We start from the raw sequence: 23,376 nt of genomic DNA on the forward strand, positions 1-23,376 counted from the left end.
GCGTTTATCACTGCTTCCAGTAGTTGTACAGGTGGTAAATCATCTTCATTACTAGATTCACCTACTTTTATAAATTTTAAAGCACTTAATTTGACTTTATTCAAGGTCAAATTACTTTACCCACTAGTGGATAAAATGCGTTTTTACCCGCTGGTATTAAAGGACAAAACACGTGTTTCCGAGCTAGTGAGGGGAAAACACTATTATTCAGTAGATTCTTATTTTTAACATAGATCTTTTTGGAAAATCCTACAGAACCTGCATAGCACACAGCACACCTGGGGAGTGAACTTTGTCACTCGTGTCGAACGCCAGAACCTTGTCTGACGCCACTTGCAATTAGAGTTGTGCCTGCTCGTTCACTGAAAAGATCGCTCCCAAGTAGTACGATCTCTGAAGTGTACTAGTTCGTTCTTTTAGGACATTTAGTACAGTAGTACACCGAGAGAGCGACAGACAAATTTTATTATGCATATGGCGAAGCCGAGAGCTGATTGGCCGTTTTCGCGCGGTCTCGGTCCGAGTCAATCGGTTCTAGTTCGGTTGCGGTCGGATCACATGGATCACTTTGCTGTCATTGTCACTGCTCGGCTCTACGCTCCTTTCGCTCCCATTCTGTTGCGCATGTGTGAGTGTACTAAATGTACTAGAGAGCAAAATCATTTGGGAGTAGTTCGGTCTAGTACAGTGCAGGGAATCGTCTCTTTTGTACTATTAGTACATATACTACACAAGCGTACTTGCAATGAATCCACTGAGTCATCGACTAAGACGGGCAGGAAGTAGCCCAGTATCAACTAGCCAAGGGCTTATTGAATTTGACAAATTGTTATGATGACAGCTGTTTTTATGTTATCTTTTTCCGAAGTTAGGAGAATATCATTTAGTTTAGTTCATAATTGTGTAATTATCATGACATTTTTGGGCATAATAAAGAATATCCGTTATTAGGATTTGCATAATAATATATGATTTTTAGTTATACCTCTGTAATATGTAAGGCACTTGTATTAGTGCCGTGGCTAACTAGATTTTTGCCTTAATTCAATGTCAACAATTTTGCACAACTAATAAATATTTTGTAAATAATGGAGGACTTATTGAAATCCCAAATACAAGATAGCTGCAGGCTCGCCATGCCCGAAGGACTCAAGGACTTGATGGCTGATATTTCTCGAGAAGTAAGAATTTCCTATTATTAGTGTTGAAACCACAGCGCATCGTCTCCGTTAGCTAGGTCACCTTGAAAGGATGTGAAGATCGGGCAGTCAAGAGAGCCTACTTGGGAAGACCGAATGGACGCCGTACTGCTGGTCACCCAAAATATCGTTGGGCGGATAGAGTGGAGGTTGACCTCTGCGTCAGCGAAAGCTGGCGCCATACCGCTCAAGACCGAGTAAAGTGGCGTTCTCTTGTGTTGGCTCATTTTGGGTTATCGCGTCAGCCAAGTAAGTAGTAAGTAAGAAAAAAAGTATCTACTTAGTTCTCCATTTCAACTTGATTTCAACAGAATGGACACACTGAGCGTCACAATCCTTTTCGGGCTTCTAGTCATGAGAGTTGTCGAAAAAGCGCTTGAAGGAATCCTTACCTAAATATAATCCGTGTTTTCAATCGGCAGTTAATTTGGTTCGTTTATTTTAACTACACAATTACTAGTTACCAGTGATACTTCCACATATATTATATGGTAAAGGAATCTATAAAGCCAACATTCTTAAGAACTTCTTAAAAATCTTCTACCGCTGTTTATATATTATATATTTATAACTTCATTATTTACGTGGTTTATGGATATCCTAAAGCCCCACATTCACGGTACGATTCATCGCTTCGATCGATCGGACAGATATCGTGCACGATAGGTCGCATCGAATGCGCCAGAAACACATGCGGCGATAGACCGTTTACGATATCATAAACGATCCCAGCCCCTGTTGCGAGGGCACGAGACGGAATAATAAAATCGTGATCGTCAGAATGGCGGGTGTACAAGTAGGTAAGTATGAGATAAACATAGAATCGGTGGTCGCAAACACGCCGCACACACTCGATCGCATGGGATTTTGTTGAGATTTGCGATATCGTATGCGATCAAATAAATCGTTAAAGATGTTGTCATACACTGTCGATCAGTCGATTAATCTGCTGCGACGGATCGTACAGATATATCGTACTGTGAATGGGGGGCTTTACAAAAATATTTTGAAGGTACTCCGCGCTCAACCCGAAAACCTGTACCAATTCATCGCCGACTACCTCTCCTCGCTGCTAGTCGCGCGTGAGCACCTGTTCGTTGCGGCGCGCGTATGCGACGACGTCTGCACCAACACTTGCTGCGCGGACTTGGAAGCCGAACTGCGAGCGTTGTCGCTGAGTGAGGAAGACTTGGAGACCAGTTTGAAAATTATTTCGGAGTATTTTTCTAGTGGTGACGGTTTGTAAAATTATGCACGTACATATGGCTTTCTATAGATTATTACAATATGTATTTGTGTAAGCTTGTCCCGAACCGTTTCCGTTAGTAAGTATGTTGGTTCGTTAATGACATGTTACATGTCCCCGCTTGCCCTCTATGGGACCATGTTTCATGTGAGGTTAGATCAAATTCATGGCGGCGACCTATCTCTTGGGATGGCTCTTGAATTTTACTAATCGAAAAAATATAATGATTTTTGGAGCTTTTATTTTTAAGCTTGCTTTTATTTAACTTTATTGCTATTTTCAGTGAAAGAAGGCAATTTGCTACAGAAATTGATACGAAAAACTAGTATAAATCCGAAGGCTTATCCCGCTGTTCAGGATGCGGTGCGGCGTGCATTCCTGCGCCATCAGCTCAACAAATCCACTCAAGTTGAGGTAAATTAAATATATTTGGTATAAGAGTAGGTATAAAATAAAGTGTAATAGATGCATTGTATCAAAGAAAAAAAGACATCCATTGGTGAAACCCGGATTCGAATCGGCGCTTTTAGCAGTGCGAGTTAAAACGTCTTGAACCCATGGGCCACCTCACCACATTTATCCTAAAATTTGTACATCTTTAAGTCTTAGAAAAATGAGTATATAATCACGAGTCTTATATGAAAAGACCTTAAGGAGGAAATGTCGAAAAATACCAATATCTTCACTTCTGTCTTCAAAAAATTTTGGTGCAGAAGTGAAGATATCGGTATTTTTCGAAGATATTGGTAATTTGATTACGTTACTAAAGAAGGTTTGATATTGTTTAGCTAAGGTACCAGCGATACTTCTCTGAAACTTTCGATATCAGAAGAGATATGAAGGCATTGAAGACTCTGGTACCTAACCATGCATTTGTCCACAGTCATCGTCTACAGACAGCGAACTGGATGAGACTTCACTAGCGGCAAAACACACGCTTAAAATATACAAGAAAGCCGCTGAAAGTCCGGACATTAACTACGACTGTGTGGCTTCCAAAATACAGGTGATGAACTTAAGTTATATAAGCTAAACAGCAGCAACATCAAGAAACGCTTTATTAGATCTAATTTGATTACTTTAACGAGTCTGAAGTCAATAAATGGCATTTGTCGTTACGAGTATTAGGTAACCAGTGATCATTTTGACAAAGCCCTTGGCTCTTGCAGACATATTGATTATGGATGGTGTTATCCACGGTAATATCGGTTTTCCCACAATGTCACGCTAACTTGAATCATATCTTAGGTACATTGGGTACTGGTTTACTTTATTCAGAAATCTGTTCTAGGCAGCATATCGCGCGTACAACGTTCGACGTTTACGCAAAGCTACTAACAAGCCGCCTTCCAAAAAGAAGGAAGTTGTTAAGGACGAATCAGGCGATAAAGTTCGCTTTCAAGTCAAGGTATGATTTTAGCGTTACGTTACTTACTTACCGTCAAATAAAGATACATACATTAGGAATCTGACCATACAGTACTTATATTATCAAGAACATTATCTATCTGTAGCTTCAGATCAGTTTAGGTAAACCACGATTTACAAATTGTAATATTTTTCTTTTTTTCTTCCCAGGGTGATCAAAGCAAACCTCTTGAGGTAAGCTAAAGAAAAGTTCTACTTAATTGACTTAACATTTGACAATAGATAAAGTGATGAACATTAACTAAATTACTAATTTTTTATCAACAGTCGGAGCCGCTTGTGGCAGATTTTGTTCACCCAAAGAGATGTAAGCAAACATACAACTTTTTAATTATCATACTAATCATCTCTGTGTCTTTCTGCGATCGACAAATGAGCCAATAATGATAAATATTTTGGACAGTTGATAGAAGTAGCAGTGCCTTCTGTTAGGAAAGAAATTCGAAACGATTCATTCTTCAATTCTATACTTACAGGTGCAAGCAAATGCTCATCTGTGTCTCTGGCTGGTTCGTTCCTCTCACTCCCACTCTACAAGCCGTACTCCATCGGGCAACCCTCGGACATAACAGAGGTCGACGAAGTCTGCGAGAAAGAGACGGAAAACGCCAATTTCGACTACGTCACCAACGAACTCAGAAATCCGAAGGTCCAGTATGTAAGGAGATCTTTTGATATTAAGATTGCAAAAGAACGTCCTGTTGAAAAACAAATGCGAGATTCGGACTATTTTCTTTGATCTCTTCGACCATCCGACCGTTTAGGGTGCTCGATGATCACCAAGGATCGTTAACTGCGAGCGAAATCCATTGAAATGACGTATGACAACCAGTTAGCAACCCTAGTACTTCAATGGATTTCGCTCGCAGTTAACGATCCTTGATGATCACTTTCAGTCCAGTTTTGTTGAGGCGGTTTGCACGCTGTCTTTATAACTTAAAAATATAGACCATGTTAGAGAAATCAAATCTATGAGAAACGTCCGCAGTTACTTGCCAGCAGAGTACAGTTATTAAAAGCCCAAATTATTTGACATGTTGATATACATATTATTATACTTATATATAAACTTATTGATTTGACATATTATTATACTTATTGAATTTGAGACACGTACTTATACATTGATCGATATTTTGATATTTTTACACGTTTTTACACGATATTTTACTGTGCAAATAAATGGTTAAGCTTTCTTGAACAGTTTTATTTATCAATCACATACTTACAATGATTTACTACATAAGTAGATGTAGGTATACTCGTGCCACCTTTAACGAAACTCCCTGGGTAATATTTTAAAAACATAAATCCTACTATATTTAATTTGCTATACAAAAACAGGATTTGTTTGCTTACCAGGACCCCAACAAAGACAAAAAAGGACTCGAAAGCATCGAAGACAAAAAAGAAGTTGAAAATAGCAAAGGAAAGAAGACGATCAGTTTCCACAACTTGCCTCGTGTTCTGGAGCTTGATGATGATGATAATGATAGTAATGACGTGTCAGATGAAGCGGACGAAGCAGACTATGACTCTGAAGTCGCTGAAGATGTACTAAAAGAATTTGATGAAGATTATGGTCATGATATTGTTCAAGAGGACACAGTTGTTAGTGAATTACAAGGAGATGAAATGGAGCCAAGTGAGAACTCTACCGAAGATGACGTAGATGAAGTTCAGCTGAATGAGATGGAAGTCGTTCCTCGAAATAGGAATGATGATGATAATGATTATGATGGTGATATTGCGTCCGCAACAGATCATTTTGATGGTGACATTGATGAGGAAAATGAAGAAGAGAGAAGAGGTTCAGAGGAGATAAGAGTCGATAGTGATTCCGACGATCCTGAAAAAACTGTTTAAATGCTGTTGAAAGGCATGACAGACGGTTCTGGCCATAACTTTTCAGATAACGTTGATTTTGATATAAATAATATAGTAGCTACGATCGTTTCAGTTTACACGTGTTACTCTGCTTAACTTATGTTAACGGTGTGGGGTAGGAAAAGTAAAAATGTTATGTTATCCTTTATAATTTTATTATTTACGTTCTTTATAAAACAGCTGTTACAACTAATGAAGTTTACATTAAAGGACAACTGTCCTTAGTCAATGATATTTTTTATATTTTTGGTCATTATTATAATTTATAAAGCTTATTCTGAATACTATACATATTATATAATATAACTTATAATCTACGTGTGTCGGACAAACATGTGCTTACACATATTATACATATATTAAAATAAAATAAATGCCTTGATACCATAAATAAATTTCATGGATATTTCATTCAGCTGCGATTTATAACAAACTTAAAATTATCAAATTAACAACAAATTTTAACAATTACGCATCAAATCAAAGAAGTAGTGGAAAAATATACACAAAAGATAACCGCACTGAGATTTAATATGTTCATACACTAAAATACGTATGTTTTTGAAAACATCCCAATTATTTTCATGGATTTCAATATATCTTAGAGTATTCATTGCGTCACAGGAACAGGACATTCTTACTTAAAACAAATACTTCAAATCAAGGCGCTTAACTTACAAAGTAGGTATATTTATTACAGGAATACTGTAAAGCTAGATTTTTAACAAAGCAAAGAGTATCTTAGAAATAACAGAAATCACAGCAGATTTCAAAAATCACTACGCATTGCTAATTATTATGACGTTCATAATTATTGTGATTTTATTATGCGTTTTGAAAAAAAAAATACTTGACATTTTTGGCAAATATGTACTTAAAAATAAATTAGACTAGTGGAATGAACTTCTAAGTAGGTAAAAGTAAATTGTTCGAATGATAATAAAATAAAATAAGTGTCGATACAATCAGCTCATAATAGGCATTTAGGGATATAATATTATACTTAAGTAATATTATATTATTACAAGTAGTAAGTATCGTATAGTTAGCAGGTGCATTGTCGTTGTCGGCCTATTTTCACCAACAGCACCAAAAATCCTCAGGTAGTTATAGTAGTAGGTAGCAGTACCTACTACTATAACTACCTGTTAATAATTTAATTTATCCAGTTTACCTGGTCACATATTACTGACGCTTATCAAAATGTTTCTATTTACACCCTACCAATCAAAAAATATAACAAATATAATAACCATACCTATAGAATGATCTAAAATCCTGGTATATAAACATGAAAAGGTAAACATCAGTATATTTGAGCGATCAACTTTTATAGAGATCTCGTAACTTACACTTTGGTATATTCCCAATAGTTTTCTAACTTTTGATTTATGCCAATACCCTAGCATGTACCCTTGAATAGTTTACATAGGAAGCAAATTTCATTTTTGTGACCGGGTGGCCTTTAGCCACTTGAGCTAAAAACGTGGGGTTTTTTCCCGCCTCGACCAGCCGCGAACTTGGTCCCTTTTATTTAGTAATGATATATCTATTTCAGCTTAAAACTTACAAAGATCTTAAAAATCTTTTTAAATACTTATTGCATTTTTGTGTACTTAACGCAGAATTCGGACATAAGTTTTATCATTAAATAAGATTGGTCCGGCGTCAGCTGTCTCATTTCTTATAACCGTACTTGACCAGATTATTTTCTAGATATTCTTCCGTACTAGGTTATTGGCATAAATCGCTACTTATCTAATTAATAGGTATCGAATGTCATGGAGAAAAATCAGTGGTAGCGGGATTATATGGTGTCGACACCCCCGCCGTTCAGTTTGTTTCCGTACTCGCTTAGCACCTGGAAATTAAGAACAAATGTTTAAATGAAATGTCAAAAACTACAATGCAATTTGTATGCAAAAGGGAATACCTCCGGTGTCAAAAATGTTGTTGAGTTGACGCCAAATTGTCTACTGGAAAAGGGTAAAACGAAAGTCGCTTTACTTAACAGTCATTATACTTTTAGTGGTGATTGGTGACAATGGTGACGCTGGGACGAAAGACTTCCCTTTTACGACCTTTTTAGTGGTTTTTGGCATTCAATTGGAGGTAGGGCATAGTGAATGATATTCCGCTTTGTGTGGTAGGGCACAGCACAGCGGATATCATCTCGCTCGAATCTAGAGCAGAGCCCAACTGGGGAAGCACCTCCGCCTTACAGAAGTCCGCAGCGAAATAGCACTAGACCCTGCTCATAGTGTTGTGTTCTTGCCGGTGAGTAACGCTGCCAGAGCTCAACGAGGGTGCGGTGAGCTGGTGACGGCAGGAGTCCCTTGAGTCGTCGGAAACCCGAACCCTCCTTGGAACTTGTACACTTCTTTTTGCTGTGTACTTAACACAGCAAAAGGGAGAGTACAAGTTTCTAATGGGTTGGCAACGCGCATGTGACACTTCTTGAGTTGCAGGCGTCCATAGGTTACGGTGACCGCTTTCCATCAGGCGGACCGTATGCTTGTTTGCCACCGACGTAGTATACAAAAAAATTCAAAACGTTAAGGAGAAACGTCGCAACTCACAACTCGTGACTAAATTTCCAAACACCTACTTTTGCTTATTTGCTTCCCCTTTTCTATCAATAAATCTTTTCTATCAAGTAAACTAACCTTGTACAGGAAGATGTAGTGGTGCCTATTGGAGAGCGAGTGCGGGCGCTGCGCGCGCAGCTCGCGCACGACGCGCGGCACGTCGGCCGCGTGCGCGGCGAGCGCGCGTGCGCAGATGTCCAGCGCGATCAGCGCGCACGAGCGCCCTGCGCCGCTTGCGCACACCACCGTGCATGGTCGGACTCCTGGAAAAAGTTACAAAAATTCCTTCATAGCGTTTGCTCGCGTTATATTAGAAAATGCGGAATGTTCCATACAAACTTCCACCGCTCATTTTAGAGAAGTTAGAAAGAGATAAAAAGTAGCCTATGTCACTCTCCATCCCTTCAACTATCTCTACTTAAAAAATCACGACAATTCGTCGCTCCGTTTTGCCGTGAAGGACGGACGAACAGACACACACACTTTCCCATTTATAATATTAGTATGGACACAGAATAAATAATAGTACAAGTACAGAAGGCCCACTGCTTTGATGTTCACGACATGCCGCCTTTTTAAATGCCTACAAAATTCTTACAAAGAAACGAGCCGCACGTGCTGCGCGGCGCCCGGCGCCCGGCGATAGGGTTGTCTATGGACTAAAACGAATTAATACTCAGATAAAATGTTATACTATTATATTCAAGTCTTGGGTATTTTCTAGGTATATATATATTTTTGTTTGAGTTCCAACATCACAAGCCTTATTGAAATTTTTTGGGGGAGTTAATCAGTAGTAGATCTGTTTAAAAATGTCCTATCGTATTTATTTTATTCATGATATCTATTTAACTAAGCATTATTAGCCATTCCACACGCGGACATCCCATATGAACCTTAAAAAAAACTCGCGACTTAAAGTAACGTTAGAAAGTGCAAACGTGCGTTACGTGAGAATGCGCGCCACCCCTGATTAGGCCGCGAGCTCGCGGCCGCCGGCATGTACTTGTAGCGCGGCGATAGAATCGCGGAGTGAGCCGCCCCTGGTATGGATTACAAATACATAGTTGCCAGTTCCACTGGTTTTTAAACCCTACTAGTATGGCAGAAATTCTTCCATACCTCTTCCAACTCAGTTTGTTGGTTGTGGACCTTTACGTTTTATCTCGATAGTACGTGTCGTTCATGTTTCACTGGAAGAAGCGATAAAATCTATCTATTTATCGGTTGCTCATCCTTACCTTCCGCCTCAGACGCAACCTTCATCCTACTATGCGTGCCGTGATAGGTGACCGTCGCATCATCTCCTCAGCCTTGACTGGCGAATATCCGTTCGCACCTTTATACCGTCGTTAACCCAGTTGCTTACCTTCCACCTCAGACGCGGCCTTCATTCTACTCAGCGTGCCGTTGGTTGCATGTCCTCGTCGCATCATCTCCTCAGCCTTTGCTGGCGAGTACACGTTCACGCCATTACCAGGGCTGCCCTCTTCTCTCAGTTTGGACAGATTGCCGTAGGAGGATCGGCTGCCGTCGCCGTAAATTACTTCTACACCTGGAAAGTTAAACTAGGAATTAGTTTTATCATTCATTGAACGCCAACTATCTTCAACTACCTATATAAGGTCAATACGGATAAGTGTGGCATAAGGTAAGGTGTCTGGCCTTCACATTTGACCTTTTTACTCGTTGTCACAGGTATTTTTGAGAGTTCATACTTTTGCTCCTCGCTACTCACGATTAGTGGTATACTTACGTATAAACTCTCAATAAATACTTATCATTGCTTTAAACAGGCCAAATGCGAAGGCCAGACACACACTTCTCCTTATGACACACTTATCCGTATTGACCTTACGTTTTAGATAATACTTGGCACAGCACTTCGTAAATTGTATGTAACCAAATTGTCATAAAATCACTAATTGATCCAAAGCTTACCTTCTTCATCATACTCTTTGGCTGACTGTGACACTTTCATGTAACTCCTCATTTCCGACAGGAAGTCAAGCACTGAGTCGTAATCATCAGGGACTCCCTTCGCCGGCCAGAAGTACCAGAGGTGCGTGACTTCCCGCCATGTCCTCGTCGTTAAATTGATCAGCTGGACGCTGGAGACGGCGTATTTGTCCCGCTGCTCGCGTTTCTTGAGCAGGATCTGGTATTCTCCAAAGGTCCGCTTGTTGTCTGACACTTCTGACGGGGGAAGGTACTCGTAGCATTTTTCCTGGAATGACCAAAGAAGAAAATTCGTATTGCCGTTTTTTTCTGTTTGATAGAACATTACGTTTCATATTATGTATTACCGAACCAGTTAAATAACATGTGCATAGTAAACTGGTAATGGGTTCGGTGACTTTTGCGGAGTGGCCGACCTTCTCAAAAGAGCATTATCTAAACCAACGCGCTATTCGGTATTCTTCCATCTGCACTGTTTTCTGACTATTGTTCGAAACGTTCAGTAATATCTTTAAAGCAGAGATGTGACGGCACAGTGAGAGAGAACATCAAGGATTTAGCTGAACTGCATTTTAACTTCAATGCGCCTTTCCCCCCTGAGTCTACCAAAGACCACTAACGGCACTAACCAACAAAAACAAATTAATTGCTACTCACAACGCCATTCTCCATGTACTCCGTCAGCATGACGATGACACGAGAATTCTGCTCCCACACCATGCGCCAGAAGTCGGCGACAGTGTTGGGCAGCGGCGCCTGGCACGCGATGTAGTAGTTCTTAATGTTGCCTGGGCCCTGGAATTTATAAATGTAGGTACAGTTATTGAAAACCCACGAAGAAAATGACCGGAGCAATAAAATTTTGATAGAAAGAAAATGTCATCATTCGTTCTACTCCTAATGTTCAAGTTCCGGATTGATGAATTGACGAATTAAAGAAACTAGAGGTTTGTTCTTCAGTGGTGAAATATGTGAACAGGTATCATCCTCCTTGCGTTATCCCGGCATTTGCCACGGCTTATGGGAGCCTGGGGTTCGCTTTGACAACTAATCCCAAGATTTGGCGTAGGCACTAGTTTTACGAAAGCGACTGCCATCTGACCTTCCAACCCGAAGGGTAACTAGACCTTATTGGAATTAGTCCGGTTTCCTCTCATGATGTTTTCCTTCACCGAAAAGCGACTGGCAAATATCAAATGACATTTCGCACATAAGTTCCGAAAAACTCATTGGTGCGAGCCGGCGTTCGAACCCGCGACCTCCGGAACGAAAGTCGCACGCACGTCGCTAGGCTACCAGCGCTTGTACAGGTATGTGCTCCTTTAATTGTCTTCTAAAATGTAGAAACAATACACTCTTTTTTTGGGGCAGTCGTGTAAAAAGCATGAAAGTAGTTGTGATTCAGCACAATACAACACTTAGAAGATATCAAAAGTTAAGATCCCAATTTTTACTCACCGTTATATAATTAGCATTAATATACTCCGACGTCGGATCATTTCCGACCCTCTTGAGCGGCACCCTGGTCTCAGGCAGTGGCAGAACATTCGAGTATCTGTTCTTGTCTTCACATCCTGGAGGGACCTCATCAGGTCGGACGGTCACGGAGGGGATCTCCGCAAATTCGGTGCTCATGGACTCCATGTCCAGGGCGAAGTTGGCCAACGCTGCGTAGTTCATGGGGTGGGATGTCACCTAGAATTAAGAAAAAAATCAGTTAGAGCCGATCATATCACGCCACACTGGAGGTAGAACGCTACAAACGTTAATATGAAATGCACGCTAAGTAAGCTAATGCTTTCCAAACTGTACGCATCCTAAGATACGGTGATACAGTGCTGAAAATCTAATACACGAACCTGCTTTAGTCTATGAATGGTTCTTGTGATGAGGCCAGGGGTTCTGCGTTTTAATGTTATCAGACATTAAAACGCAGAACCCCTGGCCCCTATATCATAACCCTTAAATGCATTGTGATGTACATATGCATCATTTATTTTTGACTCTATTGACAGCATGTCAAAATTCAAATTTGAATAAATCTTTGCCAAGGTCATGTATTTTAGAGATAAGCCGGGTTTCCAAAGTTTCTTTTACTGGCTCGCTGCCTCTGATTGTCCTTGTGGTACCTGAACTCTGAAGGTAAACTGAAATCCTCACCTCATCATCATAAGCCGGATTTCCATAGCTCCTTTTACTGGCCCGCAGCCTCTGGTTGCTCTAGCCATGTCCAACACTGACGCTGTCAAAACTATACGCGTCCAAAGACCTGTGTTGTCGACTACAATGCTGAGTACCAGCATGCCTTGGCCGATGATTGAATTGACCCTTGCGCCTGTAGAAATCTGAAGGTAGAATTCCTTACCTCATCATCATAAGCCGGGTTCCCATAGCTCCTCTTACTAGCCCGTAGCCTCTGGTTGCCCTTGCGGTGTCCAACGCTGACGCTATCTAAGCTGTACGCGTCCAAAGACACGGGAGTACAGCGTTGCGCGTACACCCCCCGCCGTCCGCGTCGCCGGACAACCAGCTGGAAATAGGGCACCTGATATTACGCTTCGGTATTAATTCTGTGTACAGTTGCCATCGAATGCTACACAATAATAGTCCAGGGTTGAAGGTTGAATTCGGACAGTTTTGGGTAAATAACCTTGAATATATGCAAAGGGCACAGTGGGTCTAGCACAGGAAGAAGAGTGCAACAGGGTCTATATTAATTCGCATAACTGAATACTCCTAATATGAATTGGCATACCGTTTATTACGCATAACGTTTAATACGCATTATCATTATTTCGCATAACAGATTTCGTATAATGCTAATGCGCATAATGTAAATTGTTATAACGATGAATTGGTATAAGTATAATAAGCATAACTTTGTTTCGTAGAATGTTTAAATGGCATACAAGAAAATTATTTTTTCACCACACTAACGGGTAACGGCTTACTTTTCTGTTCGAAAACAGATAGCAAAATTGCATTTTATCCACAAGAGTGCAAAGTAAAGAGTCATACAAATTTTAACTTGATGTCTTAAGCTAGCTGATATAATTTTACCTATAAATGATGATTTTGAATCATAAATATTGAAGAAATCGATGGATTTGATTTAGTTTGATGTTTTATAGTCAGTATTTTGTTCGTGTTGGGGTGGTGAAAAATTTTGTGTTTCAAACTCGGTGGCAATGTTTAACGTGCCGTACGAAGGTTAATGTGCCTTGAAACCCTCGCAACGCTCAAGATTCCACTTTTTGAACCACTCGCTACGCTTGCGGTTCAATATTGGAATCTTCCGCTTGCTCGGGTATCAGTATTGGCACGTGCAATCTGCGAAAATCTGAACGATGAAATAATATTATTTAAATACTATCCATTTTCAATTTCTTTAGTAAGGTACAGCGGGGCAAATCTAGACTAAAAGGCAATTGTAAGTATTGTAACTAATCCATTTTTTCTATGATTACACTATTTCTCCATTATTCCATTATTACATGTATCCACTGAACACGCCTACTACATAATTGGTACACACTCTATTTTCTGAAAAACACTTATGAAAAACGAAAAAACTTAATAAGTAATGTATAAATAAAATAAAGACTCCTTAACTCAAATAATCTTTTTAATTTAAGATTAGCAGTTAAGTTCATAAATGCATGTATGTTTCTTAAAAATAAACAGTTTTTTAGGGTTCCGTAGTCAACTAGGAACCCTTATAGTTTCGCCATGTCTGTCTGTCCGTCCGTCCGTCCGTCCGTCCGCGGATAATCTCAGCAACCGTTAGCACTAGAAAGCTGAAATTTGGTACCAATATGTATATCAATTACGCTGACAAAGTGCAAAAATAAAAAATGGAAAAAATGTTTTATTAGGGAACCCCCCATACATGTAAAGTGGGGGCTGATATTTTTTTTTATTCGAACCCCAACGTGTGATATATTGTTGGATAGGTATTTAAAAATGAATAAGGGTTTACTAAGATCGTTTTTTGATAATATTAATATATTCGGAAATAATCGCTCCTAAAGGAAAAAAAAGTGCGTCCCCCCCCCTCTAACTTTTGAACCACATGTTTAAAAAATATGAAAAAAATCACAAAAGTAGAAATTTATAAAGACTTTCTAGGAAAATTGTTTTGAACTTGATAGGTTCAGTAGTTTTTGAGAAAAATACGGAAAACTACGGAACCCTACACTGAGCGTGGCCCGACACGCTCTTGGCCGGTTTTTTTTTTAAATAATGCAATCATTGTAAAACATGGAAGAAATTGAGATTTGCCTCGCTGTACCTTTACTTACACCTATTTTTTTCATACTTAATAAGTGAGACAGTATAAATTAAACACTCAAAATCGAGCGCTCGAAATTGGAAAATCAGCTCCTGATTGATCCAATCGTTTGCTCAATACAGTTCGTAAGTATGGCAATTCATTTTAGGATAATTAAAGTTATACGCAATAATAGAATGCAAATTTCAATTATGCAGATTCATTGTTATGCGAAATAAGAATTATGCATTTTTAATATTATGCTTATTCAATGTTATGAACAATTATGTTATGCCAAATCTGTTATGCGAATTCAAATTATGCGAATTAATGATAGGCGAAATAGAGGGCACTCAGTGCAACAGTATCACGCTCTAACAGTTATCTCAAAAATAATCAATTAGTAATATACTGCGAGATACTATCGCAAGTGTCGCAGCCTTCTTGTGCTAGGATTATACATTTTTTTATTGCGTATTATTATGTATTATTGTTGGATGTTTGATGGCAACCATACAAGCATTAGAATCACCAAACACCAGGAAAAAAAGAAGAATGATAAGTCGAGCCCAAATAGTTAGGTAAAAGATAAACATAAGTATCTACGGCATAAAGAGGTATATCATATAGACTGGCAAGTCACGCCGCTAAAATTTACGTTCGCTTTACGTATTTAAATTTCAAATTTATATGTTTGTATGAAAACAGCTCACTTGGTAGGTATAAAGTAAGTTAATACATACATTACAGATGTAGTGCGAAAAGGGTTTCCTTCGGAAGCGTTCGTATTTATAGTACATTACTACAGAGGCCGGGACAAATGGGGTTGCCGGCCGAAGACATATAGACGGCCGAGCCAAGCGAGGCCGGATAGGTCTCAGGCGGGCAACCCCATTTCCCGCCGAGGTATGTATAGTGCTTTTCTCAAATATGGTATAAAATAAATAAAGTCTACTGAAAATAGTAACTTTGGATGGCTGTATCTCCTAAACGGTGCGTCGTAGCGCAAAAATAATCGAATTTTCGTTCCCCTTTAACACCCCGTATACCTACGCCTATAAAAAAACAAAAAATTAAAACAAAAATTTAAAAAAAAACGAAAAAAATTTTTTTGTATGAAAACGCACCCAAAATCAAATATTGTCTAGGGCCCGTACCAGTTGCAGTCTATAAAGCCCCTTACCTTTTTTTTTAATTGGCTAAATACCTGGATGTTATGTCACAATTATCTGTGTTTGGAAATTAAAAAAGAAGACTTTGCCGGCCTTGGCCTGCAAGGTTTGTATGAAATTTCATTATCTATCGATCGTCCTAGCCGCACCTGCAACGTCATACTTCGCTGCCAATTATAAGGCACATAACATCAATATTTCATACCATGTTTGAGAAAAATATCATGCTAGTTGTCAGTCAATGTCAGTACATCTTGTACTGAGACTGACTGAAACAGCATGACACGTTCGTGCGTTTCCGTAACAATACGAAGGCAACTCTTTTCGCACTACATCTGTAGATATAATATTTTAATTATTATTTAATCAATTTTTTTTTCTTGCTGTGTGATGTGAATGTTAGTACTTTCCGCACAGTTAGCGGAACTACGAACAATTCAAAAGTAACTTTGTTGCAATGTTTGGGGCCAAATTTCATCTCGAGATAAACAGAGAACAAGGAACCGTTATGATTTAGTATGAAGCGGATGCCATAAACTATTTAACTGATAGATTATCGCAACGTGGCATAAGGTGACTATGCCAACGGTTAAAAAAATATAAAATAGTAATCCATACTAATATTATAAATGGGAAAGTGTGTGTCTCTGTTTTTTTGTCCGTCTTTCACGGCAAAACGGAGCGACAAATTGTTGAAGGGTTGGAGAATGACATAGGCTGCTTTTTGTCTCTTTCTGACCCCCCACTTCCCTAAAATAGGGGGTGGATGTTTGTATAGAGCATTCCGCAAATTTAGAATTTAACGCGAGCAAAGCCGCCGGGCAAAACCTTCTTCTTCTTCCTGCTAGACCTGTTCCCATTTACTTGGGGTCGGCCTTCCTTGTCCTCAATTTCCATCTAGCACGGTCTTGTGCTATGTCTTTATTTAAATGAGCTTCTTTTAGGTCTTTTTCAACCGTCGTCCACCGTAACTATGTCAAAAGCATGGATTTTCTTTCCAAAAAAGTACAAGGAGCACATAAACTCTCCCCTATTATTAATGCGTTAAAGTGCAGTTTTGAACATCAGGTGCCGTAGCTGAATGGCGTTTCTGCGACGCGACACAAAAATGTCTCTGTCGCGCCAATGCGCAAGAGCGATAGAGATAGCTATCTACGAGCGTTTCGTTTCGTGAGCGTTTTGTGGGCGTTTGTGCCTTGTGCCATTCGGCTACGTACCCTGGACCGATCATACCTGGTAGAAAATTCACAAACATGGTTTAGCTTTACTTGGATGACTACAAACAACTACAAAGAAATATATTTCAAAATTTATGAAGGTATGACAAATTCTTGGCCTAATCGTAAATTACTAGAGCTGTCAACAAATTCTTAAAAATGCTTACTCGCGTCTGAGTGGTCCGTGAGAAGCCATCGGAGACTCAGCGCTTAGTACCTACCACTTAGAACTAATTTATGAAGTGCCCTAGTGTGGGCCGCTGTCCGTTGTTGCGTACGATACGATACGAGATTACGATAAGAGGGTAAGTTCTTGGAAGATAAGAAGTACTATAATCCATACTTAATACATAATATTTAATATATAATATATCTAAGGTGCACTAGGGTAAATCCGAACGTCGTCTTATTTCGAAAGTCGCACAAAAATCACCAGTATTTCCATCATATTAAGATTCCCCTTTCGGAATTACCAGAGCATTTTTATCATTCGGAATAACCCTAATGCACCTTACTAACTTTTGCCCGCGGCTTCCCTCGCATCAAATTCGAAAATTGCGTCTTTTGCATTTGTCTACTTTCTAACCCCCCCCCACACTTCCCTACCTTCCGAATTTAAAGCGAGCAACTTTCTTTCTTCTCTTCTTTGTCGTATCCTCATGACTGAGGGACGTGACGAATGTGGATGCTCTTCATCAGTTGTCTCCACGCCACTCGATCCTGGGCTCGGTGCATGCTAGCCTGCAAAGTGGTCTTTGTCACAGACGTTATTCTGTCTGCCCAACGCGTGCCCATGCTTCCACTTCTTCGCTTCCTTGCCATGCGTCCCGTGATTGTGAGCTTCTCTAGACTATCTGGTGCGGTCCTGCTCAAAAGCGAGCAAAGCCGCGGGCAAAAGCTAATTTAATAATAAAGCCTCAAATTTTTTTGGAAGGCAATGCGCTCTTTACATTAGCATAGTGACAATAATACCAAAAGTTCAAAAATCTAGGCAACTTCTACTTCACAATGGAAACGCGCCGTCGGTCCGTCATCGGGCTTTGTTTATAATTCGCGCTGTAAAAATATCCTCCGAACGATACGGCGACACTTACGCTTAGCGAAATAATGGGTACGGACCCGAGAAATTACAGGACTGCTAGGGATGTACCAAAATAATATTCGCATTGAATAAGAAATATTTTTGTTGTTCATAATGCAAATAATTTTAACTAGTTTTCTGTGTTTAAATTATCAGAACGGCAACATAATACAGATTTTCTTTTTCGTAAATTATACTAGTTCCTCAAATGTATCAAGTTCTGGTTTTCTGAAACTGCAGTGACGATACCTCTACATATAAGTCTGCTACAAAATACATCTGCCTTCTTAAAATTATTAAAAGAGTACCGAAGGTTTTTGCTTAATTTATCAGGTTAATCAGTCACCACTTATTTACTTTATCTATGTAGATTGCAGTGATTATCAATCATCACAAGTTTGCCATAAGGATATAGGTACATTTAGGTACCTACGGTCATGAAGGAACGTTTGAGGAATGTACAATTTCTACTTATTTTTTTTAAATAAATTATTTAAGCTGAGTAAATAAAAATTCTTAAACCACTAACTCAATGTTTCCTCCGCTACCATCCCTATGAAAAGCTCGCTTTCTGAGTACTTACTCGCAGCCGTGCATGCGCGCGCGCTGCCCTAGCCCAGCGCCCTGCGCCTGCGCGCAGCCCACAATCCACATCCACGTAACATACCGCGCGGCGCACACCGCTCCCAAAACAATACAGATTTATTTTTGACCCTTTTTTTGCCCTTTCATATTTTGTCAAAAATTTAAAAATATAGTTTCTTTTTTATTTTTAATATTCTGATATTTATTTGCTTTTAACTTTTTTTTAACTTAGACCGTTTCAGTTGTTTTTCTCAACGTACATTTTGTTTTATTTCATATAATTCTGAATACATTCACATTCCCTTTTTTTAACGATCGGTTTGTGTTTATATTATCATTATTTTTCAAATATTGTTTTGGGAACTTTAAATATACGAAGTTAATTCAAATATTCAGTATTTTATACCAGTGCTTCATGCGTCATAGAAGATTTGTTTAGGTAAGTTTCTTTATCATTGTTCTGTTGAGTTTCTTGGTACTTCTATATTATATGTATATTTGGTTCGTTTTGGTTTCCGAAAGGTATTTTTATTTAATTGTTTAGTATGATTTTCAAAAAAAAAAATTGTTACTTACTATTCGAGAGCTTTAATAAGTATTTTAAAATTGGTATGCGTAATATTAGACAGGATAGTTATTTATTTTATTTCCGTAACTCAAATAGCACCTTCTAATTCATTTCATATTATTGTCTATCAGTTTGTTATTTATTGGTCCGCTGTCTTGAAAATAAATTCAGAAATTCAGTTGAAATATAATGTTTTTGAAGCTGTAGGAAACATACTTCAAAGTCAAATGTAGATACAAAATCGATATAGTCCGTTTGAGTACCTAACATAATTTAGGGCTTTTAAGCCTTTCTTTATATACTTACAGTAATTTACAGTAAATTAAGAAAAAAAAACGCTGAGATGTGAAAAAGACTATAGTATAAAGTTTTTGAAATTAAATACACAGCCACGCGAATGCTTGTTATAATCGTGTAAAAGCACTTATTTAAAGAATTAGTTTCAGCAAGCACCTAATACCGTACCTAGTCTAGCTACCTACCGTATCGTTTCTGGTGTCTAATTTATCAATATCAGTAATCTCTCAAGTCTACTTATCCTTAACCCCACATGTATAAACCTATAGGTACTGCTGTTGTTTTATTTAAATTTCTAGTTTTTAGGGTCCCTTTTAGATCATTCGATCGTCTATCCGTTTCTCACAGTTCATTTTAGGTACCTAAATAGTACCTACAAACAAGGCGGGAGCATGTTACGAAACCGTTCAAAAACCACCCTGGTTTTTGATCCTGTCTTCGTTAGGTTAAGATATTTATTTTTGTAATTAAAAATCAATTTTAAATTTTATAAATTTAATAGGTAGGTAATAATAATTAATGTTATTTCTAATTCATTATCATGTAACTGTTGATATTTCAATTTGTATATTTTTTCATTAAAATATTCAATTTTGTATTCAAGTTGACATTACGCATTGCAAATCATCAGTATTAATTTATCCAATTTTTATTTAATGTTCATTTATAATTCTATTATTCATTTATACGACTTGCATATTTTTTAAATAAAATATACATTGGAATGTATACCTAATAGTATTTTATACAATCGTGATATAATACAAAGCTTTTCAGTCGAGTACCATGTTTAGGCCACGAAGCTTGCTGAGTGGCCTAATAGTACGGTACGAGAGTGAAAAGCTTAATTATATCACTATTGTATACAATACTTTTTCTACGAGTCATCATCTTCATCATCAATGGACGGAAATATCATCATTCATGCAAGTTAAAATTAATGTTAATAGAGTCGTTCACCGTTGTATCAACATCGAATTACCTAGCAACCAATTGTTTGTAATAACCGTCTCTGATTGGCCGATAACGCGATAGATAAAAAAAACGTGTTTCAGATGCAGGAAAATTTGCCTGGTATCGCAAATTAGTATAGAAATTGTATGAAGTTCTATTTTTGAAATTATTACAGTTAACTAAAGTCAACTATAATGAGCTTATTATAATTGAGTCGGAACTGCCATAGAGTATCCAACACTGAAAAGTTAGCACTTATAGTTTAGTCTGTGGTGTCCTAATTGACAGATTACAGTCGACAAGTAGAAAAAGTCATATTGCGCCTCTTTCAGCACTGAAGGATTCATAACCGACGTTAATACTGTGTACGGGTCCATATTTAATTACATATGTTAGTTCAGTAAAGAAAAGTAACCTACAAAAATCTCTAAAGTCGACCTAATTAGCTCTAAGTGAGAGTGACACACTAATTAGTCATGGCAATTAGTTCGATTCTCTTTATAGATATGCCTGGTATTTAGAATTAACATTTTGCTCATTGTTCTGAAGAAACGACAGTCACAACTAAATATTTATCTATGGTACCTTCTGTGTAATAAAATAACCTACTTAACGACTGCGAGTGCCTACGCATATGCTACGCTTTTACTGTGCCGTTTATATTGTCGTTCGGAAACGCAGAAGACAGTTGCATAAATCTTAATAGATCCCTTAGCAGAACTATTAAAAATATTCATACGTAAAGAGTTAAGATGCCAACAGACGTACAAACGTAAAAACGTACTTCGACAAAATACCAAATGAAAAGAAAAAAACACTACTAATATTTAGTGTCAAAATAGTCACGTGACTTTTCGGATGGTGCTCCGAAAAGTGACGTGACTATTTTGACACTAAATATTTTTAAATTTATATTGTAGGTAGTGTTTCTAGTTGATATAAAACAAATAATATTATTTTCTTTTTTTTATTATTTAATTTTTTGTAATGCTTCTAATAACATTCATTGTGTAATTTAATGTTCAACTGGCGGTTTCTGTCGAACCATTGTTACATACCCTGAGATCTGAAAAATATTCAAAATCACTACTACCTACCTCCTTATCTCCACAAATATTAAGCCAAAAGTGAAGGAAGTCCCTACAGAATACAAACTTCAGGAAAGCCTAGAGGAAGACTAAGAGTCTATCATCGCATTCGCGTGCCCTTATCCCAGTCATTTGGGGTCGGCGCAGCTGTCCTTCTCTTCCATACCTCTCTATCACCCGTCATCTCATCATTCACTTGTTTCCGTTTCATATCATCCTTAACACAGTCCATCCACCTTTTCCTCGGTTTTCCTCTCCCGTTACTTCCTTCGACATTCATTCGTACCTTACTCGTCACATGACTTTCAGCCCTTCGCATCACATGCTTATTACTATAAAAACACTTGTCTTTGCAAAAATTATATCTTTTGGGACACACAGGGCCCGTTTTTTTTACTCATGGTCTTCTAAAGTACAAAATTCGTTCCCAAGATCTGCTCTCCTAGTTCAAGAATTTCCGACAACCATCACTATCTCTGTTCGTCTCGTATGTCACCAGACAAGTGTCCAACGGCCGGGGTCTATCTCGCTTGGTTCACAGTAATGGCCGCCGTTACTACCTCATGACCGACATTCACGATCGCCCACCGGTTCTCACTACTCATAAACTTATCTGACGTGTCAAATGTCTTCATTTGCAGCTTCGGGTAGCCCGCGGAATTTTTATCGACTGATAAACTTCGACCAACACGGCCGGCCTAGCCGACGTGACAATCGTTGACGCTACGCGGCGACCGAAACGCAGCCTGGCTCTGTCACGCCACAGAAGAGCGATAGGGAGAGCTAGCTTACGAAACCTAAGCGGTTGTAACGTTAGCTAGGCACCTTGCTATCACAATTTTAATTCCTGCGCGACAGAACTCAAATCCCCTTGCAACCATCAAACTACCTTCATGCCGAGATTGCCGAGTAAGTTGTTTTGGTTCTTACAGTCTAGTATTAGAGAGTATATTCGTTTGCGTTGAACTGCGTCCAGGTTATGTTCGTTATCTAACGAGCTTTCAGCAGAATGCCCTTGTGCAGATTGAGTTACTTCTTGATTATAGCGGCGTTCAAGCGAACATGTCGTTTTTAACTGTTAGTTAATATACCGTAGTTACAATACAAATACCTTAATTCTTAAATGAATAATGAAAATAACTTTAATCAAGATTAATCCCCACGTGATGACAACCAGTTATGTAAGACATCTCTTTTAAATACATGAGCAACTGTTATGTTTAAAGTTTTCAAAGTTGTACAAACATAATTGTCCAACACCAAACTTAATTTTTCATAATGTCTTTCCAGGGCAAGTCAACAAGCAGAGCACTGTTCAGACGCCAAGGGTCATGAGAAAATGAGAGTAAGTATACTTTTAAATAAAAATAAATTAAAAGCTCTATCAATAAATTATCAATAGAATTTCACCACCCCCTTGCTTCCCGTCGGTGTCGTAGAAGTCGACTGTGGGATATGGGTTAAATTAAATTGTGGCGTAGGCGAGAGGCTGGCAACCTGTCGCTGCAATGTCACAAGTCACAATTTCGTTTTCTCTCAACCTCTTGATTGCCAAGAGTGGCATTGAAATTTGAGTACAATTTCTATAATTTGAATGTTATATTTGACGACCGGTCTGGCCTAGCGCGTAGTGACCCTGCCTGCTATGCCGCGGTCCCGGGTTCGAATCCCGGTAAGGGCATTTATTTGTGTGATGAGCACAGATATTTGTTCCTGAGTCATGGATGTTTTCTATGTATATATTTGTATATTATATATATCGTTGTCTGAGTACCTGCACCACAAGCCATCTTGAGCTTACCGTGGGGCTCAGTCAATCTGTGTAAGAATGTCCTAT

The 23,376-nt window shown here is 38.6% G+C and overlaps 2 protein-coding genes across 3 annotated transcripts in view; one reads left to right on the forward strand and one right to left on the reverse strand.

Annotated features, from left to right (window-relative positions):
* The first annotated feature begins 996 nt into the window (after positions 1-996).
* On the forward strand, positions 997-6,231 carry LOC125233834. 2 transcript variants are annotated; one of them, XM_048139968.1, is made up of 9 exons: positions 997-1,181; positions 2,212-2,437; positions 2,729-2,859; positions 3,329-3,451; positions 3,737-3,853; positions 4,024-4,047; positions 4,141-4,180; positions 4,350-4,531; positions 5,236-6,231. In XM_048139968.1, the coding sequence occupies exons 1-9, from the start codon at positions 1,089-1,091 to the stop codon at positions 5,737-5,739; spliced, it is 1,440 nt and encodes a 479-aa protein (XP_047995925.1). In that variant the 5' UTR covers positions 997-1,088; the 3' UTR covers positions 5,740-6,231. The 2 variants fall into 2 exon arrangements, with proteins under 2 accessions (XP_047995925.1, XP_047995926.1); XM_048139969.1 differs by lacking the exon at positions 4,024-4,047.
* LOC125233833 (mucin-5AC) overlaps positions 5,904-23,376 on the reverse strand; it is a 99,271-nt gene continuing 81,798 nt past the window's right edge. The window contains exons 6-12 of the mRNA XM_048139967.1: positions 12,673-12,837; positions 11,766-12,002; positions 10,965-11,102; positions 10,290-10,575; positions 9,718-9,903; positions 8,427-8,611; positions 5,904-7,621 (exon numbers count right to left, since the gene is read on the reverse strand). Coding sequence (XP_047995924.1) covers positions 7,568-7,621; positions 8,427-8,611; positions 9,718-9,903; positions 10,290-10,575; positions 10,965-11,102; positions 11,766-12,002; positions 12,673-12,837 — 1,251 coding nt within the window. The 3' untranslated portion in view covers positions 5,904-7,567. The remainder of the gene's footprint in view (positions 7,622-8,426; positions 8,612-9,717; positions 9,904-10,289; positions 10,576-10,964; positions 11,103-11,765; positions 12,003-12,672; positions 12,838-23,376) is intronic.

The sequence above is a fragment of the Leguminivora glycinivorella genome, chromosome 15, assembly GCF_023078275.1.
Source record: "Leguminivora glycinivorella isolate SPB_JAAS2020 chromosome 15, LegGlyc_1.1, whole genome shotgun sequence".
NCBI lineage: Eukaryota > Metazoa > Arthropoda > Insecta > Lepidoptera > Tortricidae > Leguminivora > Leguminivora glycinivorella.

What these genes read in the sequence shown, in the direction of transcription:
- LOC125233834 (XM_048139968.1), top strand. Translation starts at nt 1,089, where the DNA reads ATGGAGGACTTATTGAAATCCCAAATACAAGATAGCTGCAGGCTCGCC. An exon ending in GTATTTTTCTAGTGGTGACG is followed by an intron (nt 2,438 to 2,728) that starts GTTTGTAAAATT and finishes TGCTATTTTCAG; the next exon opens with TGAAAGAAGGCAATTTGCTA. An exon ending in TTTTGTTCACCCAAAGAGAT is followed by an intron (nt 4,181 to 4,349) that starts GTAAGCAAACAT and finishes CTATACTTACAG; the next exon opens with GTGCAAGCAAATGCTCATCT.